General features: G+C 39.5%; 1 protein-coding gene across 3 annotated transcripts in view; it reads left to right on the forward strand.

Moving 5' to 3' along the window:
- gabra3 (gamma-aminobutyric acid type A receptor subunit alpha3) overlaps positions 1 to 12,624 on the forward strand; it is a 156,069-nt gene that overhangs the window by 31,927 nt on the left and 111,518 nt on the right. For all 3 annotated transcript variants that reach the window (XR_008606877.1, XM_055043622.1, XM_055043623.1), the window contains exon 2: positions 9,296 to 9,402. Coding sequence is in view for 2 of the 3 variants with exons in the window: in XM_055043622.1 (XP_054899597.1) it covers positions 9,317 to 9,402 (86 nt within the window). In the remaining variant the exon portion in view is untranslated. The remainder of the gene's footprint in view (positions 1 to 9,295; positions 9,403 to 12,624) is intronic.

The raw sequence follows: 12,624 nt of genomic DNA on the forward strand, positions 1-12,624 counted from the left end.
GCAGCCTGATGCTCATAATTTCACGCATCCTCCCAGTCCCAAAGCTGAGAGAAAAATGTCCTCCCGTATAAGGAGGTTCACATGCGAGCTACAGCCTGTCTGTCTTCAAATGTTACGTTTAGTCACTGCGTGTCTCACTGCTGAATGGAAACCAGCCTTTGCTCCATTTTGTGATAGTTAGCCTTCCTACGCAGTCAGGAAGAGTCTGGAGAAGTGTGGGACTTTGCTTTATGTTCTTTTTTTGAATTGGGCCCGGAGAATTGTGGGACAAATTTTTTTCCAGACTTTAGTCCCAACTCTTCTGTCTATTTCGTCCCTTTCTGCCCAACTGATGGTATATCATCCTTAAGTTTATTCATCCATCCAATGGTCCCTCCCTTCATCAGCTGACAACTTTCATTTTTGTATCTATGAGATAATCCATCTTTACATTCTTTCAATTACAACATTGACCTACGGTTTGTGAACCATCATTCTGTCCAACTTAAAAAAAATAGATTTTGTAAAACTAAAATCTAGCAGGTATTCTCACCAGTGCTCTTTGGGTCTGCTGTAATGTAGCTCGTTTTCCTAGCAAGTCAAGTTTGTTTGGAGAACGAGAAATCAAACTGTGATGCGAACCAAAAAAAGCGATCTCTGACACTCAGCTCAGTTTAAGGGAACATTATGTGCATTATGTGGATGCAAACGGATGGGAAACTGCTCCAAAAGCGGGAAGTGGACAATATGACAGGGCATTCTGGGTAAATACAACCAAAACGAACACATGAGTTTGGGACTAGCAGGATAAATAATTTGTGGTCTTTAACCAGTGACAGAAGAGAAGCCACTAATATATGAGACTACTTTTGTTTACATTTTGTGAAGAAGAAAATTGTGCTCATGTCTTCTTCACAGGTTTTTCAAAGAGTTTGGTTTGTTTGACACGGTGCAGCGTGAAGGAGAACCACACCAGGTGAAAACATAACAAACGTTGCAATTTTTGGTCTTCGGTGTGATTGAGCCATTCGCTTCATTCCAGGGGCTTTAGGATACGAGCTGCACTGAGGTCCCCAGCAATAACGAATATGTTCTTTGCCCGAGCTGCAGCTGGATAATAAACATGCCAATCTTCCTGAGACTTATTTAAAAACAGCACACCTACCGAGCCTCCTGTCTGTTGTAATGTCTCCGAGAGGCGAAAACAATCTAAGGCATTTGCATGTGTAGTGCAGCGCAGATTACTGTTGATATTCAGTCCGTGACCGCTTCATCAAACTGAATATGACAAGATCTGGAGCTATTTTTAGTGAACAGCCACTTTGATTACATGGTCATAAAGCTGTGTCCTAAATCCAACAATTATCGCAGTTGACGTTGTTTTCTGTCTGATGAGGAAATCTCATTCGAAGATGCTCAGCTATCTCTTAAAGTATATCGCAGCTTGAATTTCTGTCTGCTGTGACTGTAATGTAAATATTAAAAGGAAAAACACAATATATCCCAGCTGACTGGGGCCCAACACTTCCTATTTTACCCCTCATTGTTTTATATTGTTTTAATTTCTGTGTTGTCATACAAGAAGTCTAATTGCAAGAGTTGTACTAAATCCCTTCAGAGCTTTTAATTCTGTCACAAGTGATCACGTCAGTCATTGCAGATTTTTTTGTCCCTCCCCCCCACACAGAGTGAACTGACAGCTGAATTGAAAACAAACCTTAGAACTGGAAATGGAGCAGGTTTTAGGTCTGCTGTCACTTGAGGCAAGCTATTTATAATTTCCAAACAAAAGCGTCAGGCCTTTTTTTTTCCTTTTTTTTTTTTTTTTACTTTAACTCTCTTGTTTCATTTTCTCTGTTTCAAGCGCAATCCGAGGAGCCCCAGGGATCACTGAGCCCCTCATTTGCATGAGAATGGGTAAATCAGGTACATTGCACAGAGTCTGTTTGGTCTGCCTATGTTTTTAATATACAGAAAAGAAATGAAAGTGCTTGGTAACAAACAGCGTTACGCGGCGTTTTGCACAGCGGCTCTGATCGAGCTTGTTGGCGAAACATGAAGTGAAACAACATCTGAACAGAAGTCCTACAGGAAATGAGAGATTATTGAGTTTACAGAGGGCTTAAGAAAACATATAAATCTTTACTTTATTTGTCCCTCCGAAACACTTGTTTCCATTTACACAGCAGCCAATTTGATCTGCTGCCAGGTCATGGAAACCATTAAAGATATTCACACCTCTTGACCCTCTTCACAGCTGAATCACAAACTGTAGTGAACGTGATTAGGATGTCGTGTCATGGATCAACACGGAACAGTGCTTATCGTGAAACAGGAAGAAAATTTAGCAATGCAAATCTGAAAAGTGTGGCATGCACTTTTATTTCAGTTGCTTCTGAGACTAAAGCTCTTCTTGTCAGGAAGATGGCCATATCTTGAGAGGTGTGCAGTTCTGTTTTTAATTTATTTTTCACTTGATGGAAAGATTAAAAGTTCTCCGCAGGATGTTCAAAGCATGATGTATTGTTTTATGACCAAACCAAACACTTCTCTTTCCCTTCCGCTGTGTATCTGCTGTGTTTCTTGATCTCCATGAAGCCATTTCTTCACTAATGTTCTCCAATAAACCTGTACGGGTTCTCAGATAAAAACTGAGATTAAAGTACACACCCGTTTGCAATTTTTTTCTCTAACATAAGGAGCTAAATAAAATAAAAAAATCCACTTCAATGTTTTTCCTCTGTAAATCTTTGCTCTGAACTTGTAAAGTATTTTAAAAAGCCACAGTTCGTGACGAGAATGACGGCAAGTGAAATATCCAGAAATTGTCAACGCAATTGTCCAGCAAAGAATGGGGAGGAAAATTATCCCTGTGACACCAGAGGACATTTTGCAGCTTTATGGGAAACATAAAGACAAATCCTTTTCTTTAATGGTTGCTGATGGAGAATTAGTTAAAAACAACATGAAATACTGCGAAATACAGAACAAAAGGAACAGAGAAAAGGGAGCGAGTAAAAAATGAAGCTATCTGTTTACTAGCATTTGTTAGGCAGCACATGATTGATGTAATTTAACACAGTCTGGGACTTGGCTCACCCTTAAGCGTGACATCTGTTGAAAGAGAGATGAAGGCGGAAGTTATAAAATGTAACATTTTGACTAATTTGCATGAACGAGGCTTGCGTTCATCTGGCTGTAGTTTTGCTCTTTGCGCTTTAATTTAAGCAGCCTAGTTTTGAGGGAATTGAAGTGAACAAATGAGTGAGAATACATCTGAATCCTCGTTAACATCACCGTGCTGAAAAATCTGAAACAAAGAACAACCCCAGACTGCGATGTGGTAATTTACTTTAACATCTTTCATGTTTAGTGAACTTAATTTAAATGTTCTTTTTTTTTTAATTTTTTATTTTTCATTATGCATCGCATTGATATTCTTTAGCTGTTGCTTTACTTTCTCATAACTTTTCAAAGCGATTTCGTGTTGATGTGACGAGGGGAATGGAGGGTTTTCCTTGGCCGCTGAGCTGTGGTGCAGCGCCGGGTCATTGCCACTTTCCCCCCCCCCCCTATCTTATTTTTCATTTCACGTTTTTCATTTGCAGGCAAATCAGCGCCGTACCTGCCCCTTTGTCTTTCGCAGCAAAGCCTCTGTAGCGTGTGCAGCCTGTGATACGACAGCGTCTTTTAGAAAAATGCATTGATGCCTCGGGAAAAGATGTTGTCTGGAAGGCAGCATATGTTGCTGCAAAATCTCAGTGTGCTTTTCGGAATTAATGCCGCCGTCACAGAAGAGGCAAGTGTCCTTTGCCAAGGGCACTCATCCATTTCTATACCATCACACAGATTGGCTTTTGGACCGATAGCAGTCAGGGTGGCCCTTTTCATCTCTGGACACTGTGTGATGTCCCACCCCAGATGTCTTTAATCCCAGAGAAGTCAAAGTCGTCTTTGAACTCAATTTGTAAAATACTTTTAGGATTTTTTACATTACGATGCTTTAGCTTGCTTTTGTATTTCTGCACTTGAACAGTCTTTTATGATTATTCTAGCTCTGCATCATCTTTATGTAATTAAGTTTGACACACGGAGGATCAGTGGCTGAATCCTGCTGCCATGTAAACTTTGAGAACGTGTCGATTTTATGTTCTATGAAAAGTGATTGAAAAATGTATTCATAATTTATTCCTGCTTGTTTTATAGTTGACCATAAAGGTGCAGTTTAAACGTTGCTTTTCTTTACATAATATCCCAGGATTATTTGAGGTAGCATCATATTAGTTTACATCCATGGATACTTTTGTTAAATTGTAAATGTGTGGTGAATTACATCTGTTAATGTTTTGTTTTAGTCACGCTCACTGTTGTTTGTCCCTTTATTCAGGTCCTACGTCTACAAGTGTATGGAAAGATTGGCACTTCCTGTTTGCATGGGTTCATGATGTCATTGATTACGTCAACCAAAGGAGCTTTTTTGTTTGTTTGTTTGTTTTGTATAGTATTGTTCATTCTGTGTGGATGAATACAAATCTGGTCAACAAATCTCATTCCGATTTCTTTGTTGGATTTATCCTATTTTCTAATGGTGGAGACCAATGAAGTTCAGGTAAAACCAGTAAGATTACATCAAGTTGAAACTGGCACTACGTTTCCTCAGAGGCTTAGCGAGTTCATCGCCACTGTGACATCACTTTGTGTGCAAATCGCTAAAGACTGTTGGGCTTTTATACCAAATACACTGTCAAAAATTAAAATTTTCCCTGCCAATCAGACCTGCAGCCTGACACAGACGATAGTGGTGAAAAAAAACAAGGTCAGAGGTCACATAGGAGTCCTGACTGTCATAGATAAGAAAGGAAGGAATGAAGAAGTGCCGCATACAGCTAATCATGAACACAACGTCACTATAAATGAATGATTAGCTTACTTGCACCAACTAATAAATTCCGGTTAAATGTAGAAGTCATGACATATGATTGGTTAATATGGTATAACATGAAAAACGAAACTGTTATTTCATCTGCTGTTTGTTTTATTTTAGCTCATTTAAATTTGCAGAAGTTTTGTGATATGCAGCTGATCAAGAAACATTGAGTGTCTACTGACTAACTTCATCTCAAATTCATTCAATCCCAGCATATTTTATGAGCATTTATTGTCCATATGTCCAGTCAGAACAAAATATATTTTGTGGTTTTACTTGTGATTTATGCTTTTCATCAGTACAATCTAGTCTGATTGTATTCTTTTGACATTTTCCACCTTTTAATCAGGTTTTTGTCTTTTTTGTTTTTTTTTCTCCAGTCATTTAAACATTAGGTTATCAAAGCTGTTCAAATTGACTCACAAGGTGAAGGTTTGAGGTGCATGAGGCAGGAGCCAATGCCAAACGGTCTGCTTGATTGAATCAGAGGAGACTCGGTGGGTGGTACTCAGCAGTTCAGTTGCTGTATGCTATAGGGCTCCTGCTGAGGCACTTTCCAGAAATAACCAGAAAGCAGCAGCAGAGGTTTGGTGATTGTAGATCTCAGACTGAGGCTGGTGTTTGAATTCGTGTGGATAAGATGACACGTTCTAAGTGTTGGGCTTTTTGTTTTCACGGGAAGCGGATTTTTTAATTCAGCTAAATTTACTTGTGTAACTTCGAGCCGCATAAGAGCTGACACAGCTTGGTTAAGGTTAGCAGTACGAATAGCAGTACGTATAGTGTGTGGTTAGCTGTACCACACACTATACGTGTGTGGTACAGCAGTTCACTTGCATGTAGCATTTTGAAATGACTTTGTCTCTACATTTGGATTATGGTGATTGGAGGTCAAAAATGATCAACTCCAGTGGAGACATTGTTTAAAAAATTTGACATTTGGCATCCATACCTTAAGACCTAAGGAAACTGAAACAGTAGTGAAACATTTTTTTAAAAAATTTAGTGATTTTGCAAATCTGTTTTGGTCACTACAGCTAATTTATGTATTTCATGAGTAGAGATGTAATGGTATATGCAGCTTTCAAATGCCACAAAAAAAAATTCATAAAACACTTTTAATATTTTTAGATGCTGACCCAAAGATGATCAAATGCCGTCCTATGTGAAATAGACCTTTAGCTTCGCATTGATAAAAACCTTTAAAACCAATTCTAACTTTTGCGTTGGTAGCACTTAGCAAGTCATTTTCTTACAGTTTTTCTGAATCATTCACATCACATGTCATTTCTTTTTCCTACCAGCTTCAGAAAATGGAGGACAATTTAAAAGCAGTGAAGGTTTCTTCAAAGAATCTAAGTCTTGTCAATTTTTTTTTATGAGTTCACTCTCTCAACACAACAGGGCAGCTCATAAACATCTTCCTTTCTTACTTTAAAATAAGAGTCTTCACCCATCAGATTGAAGGGATGCTTTCATATCTTGGTGCCCATAATATTAACTTCACCAGAAACGCATCTTGGGCTTTGAGATCTCATTACACTCTTATGTGCAAGTTGTAAAGGGCCTTTTTTCATATTTTAATGAGAAATAATCTATTCTGTCTCACATCCATTAGTTTCATTGCAAAGATTTCATAAAAGCGGCGTTTCTCAAAACAGGGTGCTTGGAAAGCTCTTAAAATAAACACTCATCAGTTCAGTGACAAGTGGAAGCCGGTCGCAGCATCAACATTACATACATCCTCGAATGGTGGATTCATAGCTGCTCATTTGTTTACTTCTCCACTGACAGGGGTCACCGATCCCCCTGTGGAAACTGTTTGATCCTCTTTCTCTGCAGCGGCCAAAACGGGGAGGGAAAAAAAAAAAGAGCTGGATCTCAAACACACAATGGAAACCTTTTAAGTATGACGCAGCTGCCACGCATGTGCGCGGGGGTGTGTGTGTTTTGTGCAGTCCTCAGTCGGTTGTGGCTTCACTCCCTCATTGTTTCTAAGCTGCATCCGAAATTAGGTAGAGCAATTTCTGAGCCCATTTATTTTCTAATGAGGGGGTCATTTAGTTTTTCAGTAAATTGCTGGCCTGCAACCTTGTTGTAATAATTAATAATAATTCACGTGTGAGAAAGGCAGTCGCCGTGCAACAGAGGAAGTGAAGGTGGAGGGGGAGACAAGAAAGGCTCCTGTTGCTCCGTTTTCGTGTCATGACGTGACTGACGTGGGCTTTAATGTTCTGCAGCTATAGTCGTGTCCTGGACTCAGATTATTGTGCAAATATGCAATGTGCTGTAACAACAATATGCATGGCAAAGGAGCTTCACACGTTTTCACTAAATATGTGTAAATATACTGCATACAAAATGATTTTTTTAGCTGTAAAAAGCAACAAAAAATGAGCATTGCATAAAGAAGTGAGATCAGGAAGTCTGTGTATCAGTCAAAAAAAATGATTATCTTTGGTAGGGAAGCACAGTGCATGGATGTCTTACATACTTCTGGTTGATGTACCAAAAATGTTATGATGATGATTTTACCAATACTGAAGTCCAATAACAGAGATCCTGGCAGTAAAGGTCAAAGATGCACCTTGAAATCTGAGTGAGAGTGTGTGTGCATGGATGCATGTGTGCGTGGATGCGTGTGTGCATATGTGTGTGTGTGTGTGTGTGTGTGTGTGTGTGTGTGTGTGTGTGTGTGTGTGTGTGTGTGTGTGTGTGTGTGTGTGTGTGTGTGTGTGTGTGTGTGTGTGTGTGTGTGTGTGTGTGATATTGCCTTAGTGTTGGCTTCAGCTCCTCCCACACACAAGCACAGAGCAGCCGGTTGAGATATGGACAAGCAAGCGCAACGAAATCTGCAAATAACACAGACAGTAGAAGCAATTTGTCAAACACCTGCTGAGCAAGTAGAATACTAACGGGAAAAAAATATACAGTGACACCCCTGCATAATGCTGCGTGATGGATGCACTGATACTGCCGAAGTACAGGAATTAGGAGCTGAACAGGAGTTTGGGGACGACCAAGATTTCTCGCTACAAAAACCTGGCAGCCAGGTACAACCTGAAGCCAGGTACAAAAGGATTTCCATCAGCTCTTTCTTTGCCTTGAATTCTGAATTGGGCCTCACACAGAAATATGCCCAGGATGCAGCCGTCACTCTTAACACTGGTATTATGCTACACAAACCAGAAACTCTGGTATATTTAGCTGTTGTAGACAACTAAATTGGTTTGGATCCGTCTGCCTTCTTGCTATGCTGAAGTTATTAAAATAGCAAAAAGAAAAATCAAGCCAGGCCAAATAAAGGTAGAATATTTATTCACATTATTGCAGAAAAATCAACATTTACTCCAGTGTATTTTGTTTGGTCTTTTATGCAACAGTTCAATTGCACAAATAATCCATGCCTATTCTGCTTTGCAGAATGCGACAAGCTTCACGCCAATCAAGTCCAATTATGGTCAAAATCTGTGAGATTCATGATTGTAGCTAATCAAGAACGGGACAACTTGTGGCTCTCTTTCAACAGTGGCTTACTGCCATAGTCTTCATATTTTTTTACGGTTGTCACAAATACTTCTTAACATGTTCAAAGCTTTACATTTGATTTAAATGCCTTCCTGATCTGCTGTGTTCCTTGGTCTTTGTGATGATGTTTCTTCTCTAATGTTCTGAGGCTTTCACAGGACAGCTGGATTTATGCTGAAGTTAAATTAAATTCATCAAGGGAAATAGTGGCATTTGATTTTGTTCAGAGGTATGAGTGTAAATGGTGGTTGGTCATAAACAAACACAAGTTTTCAGATTAAAATTTGGGGGCAGAAACAAACTTAAAAACCATGTTAAAGTTTACTGTTAAAAAAGGACAAAATGTGAAAAAGTCTTGCAAAGTGACGCACGAGTTGTTTTTATAAAATGCACCAGCAGAAATCCCTGTATTTTGTGTGTACATTTTCATAACAAATGCCTTCAAATGACTTGACTATTGCAGAACAATGAGGACAATCGTCTCATTACAGGCAGACATTCACACATTCATCTTTACTGCGGGGTTTGTAAAATAAGATGCAACCTGTTCGATCTGAATTAGAGGAGATTGTTCTCCATCTCACATTGCTCCTTTAGACATTAAGAAAATGATTTTCTTAGCACCACTGTCAAGCGAAAACGCATTATATGGGCCTAAATCACCTTTTAGTAAAATCGGCAATAAAAGAAAGTATATATTTACATGAATTCAAGGGTGTAAAGGGTGTAAGAAATGTAGCGTTACAGCATAAATTGTACCTGTGCATGTGTTTAGTTAAGTACGGTTGTATTAGCATGCTTAAACCCCTGCTGCTCTCTGTCAGTTTTCAATTTGTTCCTCATCTTCTCTTTTCTGTAAAGGAGCGTCTTTTCTGAACCAACATGGCTGCCCTACAGTGGAAGGCTAAATCGCCGCAGCACAACTTGTGGATCTTCTTCCTTTCCCTAAGCCTTCTTCCTGAAGCCAGGTACAAAAATATTCCTTAAAGCTCTATTGTTTTTTTTTTCGTCTTGTTTGTTTTACTGTCATCTTTTCTTTAAACACAACCTTCCGATCAGACTCAGCATCTGCTGCTCCAGGGTTTTATTGAATAATTCCGCTGCAGCATAAGTGATGATTTAACAAACACCACTGGGAGTAAATGTTCTCAGCTGTCACCATCATTTACTCAAATGAAATAAACAGTTGAAGTCTCGAGTAGGGGCTAAATAAAACCATTCAGCGATTCAAAGGAGCATTTTCATTTTCTTCTTTACTTCAGTGCTTTTGATTTTTCAATATTAATGACCTCTGTTGAGAGGAATGCACTCTTCAAATCCTCAGGTTAAAATGCAAATTGTTCCACTTTGTCCTTAAAGGCATATCTAAAAGTTGTGCAAAGCTTCCTGCGTCTTGTGCACATTTCACAGTTTATATCTTAGTCAGCAGAAAGGAACAGACGAAACACGCTGCGTGATTAGCCCACATTGCTTCATTATTTGTGCCACTTGGCTCCGCTTGTTTACTTGGAGCTCAGGTTATTGCAAATGCACATAATACATATAAATAATAGGCCCACTGATGCTAAAAATAATATTTACTCATGTATCTTTCTACTGCATGCATGCATGTCTTAAATAACCACAAAATATTACAGGCACAAGCCCAAACATGCAGGAAATTAAATTATTTATTTAAAAAATAATTGTAGGAATCTGGCATTAAAAATACTTACCTTTTTTTAAAAACAAGAAACAAAAGAAGTGTTGGGCAGAAAAAAGTTGTGCAGAGAGCCGCTTAGGGACGCCTGCCAGCTGCCTCATGATATCAAATTAAAGGAAAAGTGAGACAGACGTTAACACTGTGCCATACATCTGATAAAAATTCAAAATCTGTTCATTTATTTTTATCTCTCTATTGGGGTTGGTACATTTGTTTGTGTCACTGCAGCTAAAGCTCACTTGTGTCCCACTGTGAAGCGGAAACCGACACTGCAAAAATGACCTGTTTTACCGCACTATTTAAATTGCAACTAAAGTAGTGAGACTTAATACTTAATCCTCCTCTTTCAATATATATTTTAGTAGTAATTTAGTGCCGTTCATATATAAATTGGTTCTGATTGTAAAAACTTTATCAACTCAACGTCAAAAGAGTCATTTCATTCTTCCAACGATTGACTATGAACTAAAATCAAATAGATAATATGATGACTAAGACTAAAAGGTTTTAGTATATATAGAAATATACATATATACAACTAAAAGTCACATACCATTACATATCATATTCTTTGAATGCCTTGATAAAATGAAGTCGTGGTTCAGTGAAATCGTCATAGTCACTGGGTGAACGCAGTTGGATATTAAAAACACAAATTGTTTTCTGTTCAAACAAGCATCTTGTATCTCGACAGTTTGAATGTGGAAATTAAATCCTGCACAAAACTCAAGATAATAATGTTAGGCTTGATTGAAGCTACATAGAAGCGTCATATGTCGATATCGCCAGCACTGGTTTCCCCCCCATCAGTCTCTAGAAGCATCGGCAGCATCGGTGTCTCCGTCTCCAGCAATTAAGAGGAAATTGCTCCCACGGAAACTCTCTGAAAATGTCAAGGAATGTGCCATAAGGTGCTTACAGTTGCTGAGGTACTCTGCCAGAGACGAAAGGTTTGCTGGGGTGATTCTGCACACAGCAGCTCTGCACTTTGAAGGCTCTGGAAGAGAGCACCTCTCGACCGCCATCGCCTTCTTTGCTGAGATCACAGCTTTCAGAGGAAAAGTTGGCAAAACGCAACGCAGGAGACACAGCTGCAACACGTGGAGTCCAGTGAAAAAACAAAGCGGAACGCAGAAAGCTTGTTTGTGAGCTCGCCATTGCTATAAAACAAATTTACTGTTTGTGATCTTTGTTGGGTATTCACGTTTGGAGAAATTCATATTCTTGTATTGTTGTATTTAGAGGTTTCACTGCAATTTATTTAAGGGCATTACACCATGAGGATCTCTCTGTGCCCTATGACTGGACCCTATTTTCCAAAAATAAAAGATGCAAATACGGCTGCTGCGATGAAACAGAATCCACAGCAGACTAAATCCTCATCCTTTATTAGCATTTTATTTCTCACTATTGTACTTATTATGCAGGGCACAGATTCAAAGTCAGCAATCATTACTTAAAACATTTTGTTCAAGTAAAACTGTACTAAATGACTATTTAAACTCATGAGGGAAAAAAAATGCATGCGCCTAGAGCCTGCATTAAAATGGGATTTGGTAAAGTATTTCTTCCATATTCAAAGTTTAGAAGTAATCCTCAGTGTGCACACACTCACAGAATATCTGCATATCAGCAAAGCAGTCTCTCCCTGAGAGCTGCCATCTCCCTGATGCTCACTGATGTTATCTGCAGACTCCAAATCGGCTTTGCTACAGTTGCTGCAGAAGAGTTTCTTAACGGATTAAGGTGTAACAGACAAATCCTCTATTTAAAAAGACTGTCAGTCTGCCAATCCCACATTTCTGCATTTCTCCTACATGGGTAGATCGGGCATAATTAGGCATTAATCGCTGCGGTTCATGTGTAGCGCATGCTTGAGAACGCTGCCCCATCAATCTAACTCCATCCCGTTTCCTCTCGTTGGACAGACCCTTAAAATATCCGGACAGTCAGTCTGTCTTGTTGTCTATTTTGTTTGTAATCTATTGCCAGGCTTCTGGCTAACGTGGCACATAATCAATAGCTATATGCATGAAAGAGCTGTATGTACACTTCGCCCCCGATGATTGGCTTCTCCATTGGCTTTCTCCACCCGTCTCACATAAATTATTCACGGCGAGGCAGCGAGGAGTGCGTGAGGGGGAGGGCGGGCTTCGCTTTGAGATGCGACCCGGTCAACAGATAACATTTTGTTTCGGCGGGTGTTGTCAAGGTTAATGTGTCACAGGACCAGACAAGGGTAATGCATTCATAGCCGAGCCGCTCCGCCGAGCGAACCAGCAAGAAAACGAAACGAACGAAAACCAGGTCAAATCACAGCACACCGATCAAGTTGATCTGCTGCTGGTCGCTTTTTTTGTTGTTGTGTTGATTACGTTTTGTTGTTATTGGTTAGACCTTAAGGTGACGTTTGTGATATTTCATTGAACACGCGGAGGTCGCAGGGGAGGATTAGCCTGTGCTCCATTCATCTCTGCAACTGCGAGAG

The sequence above is a fragment of the Poeciliopsis prolifica genome, unplaced genomic scaffold (genome assembly GCF_027474105.1).
Source record: "Poeciliopsis prolifica strain line A6 unplaced genomic scaffold, Auburn_PproV2 SCAFFOLD019, whole genome shotgun sequence".
In the NCBI taxonomy this organism is placed as follows: domain Eukaryota; kingdom Metazoa; phylum Chordata; class Actinopteri; order Cyprinodontiformes; family Poeciliidae; genus Poeciliopsis; species Poeciliopsis prolifica.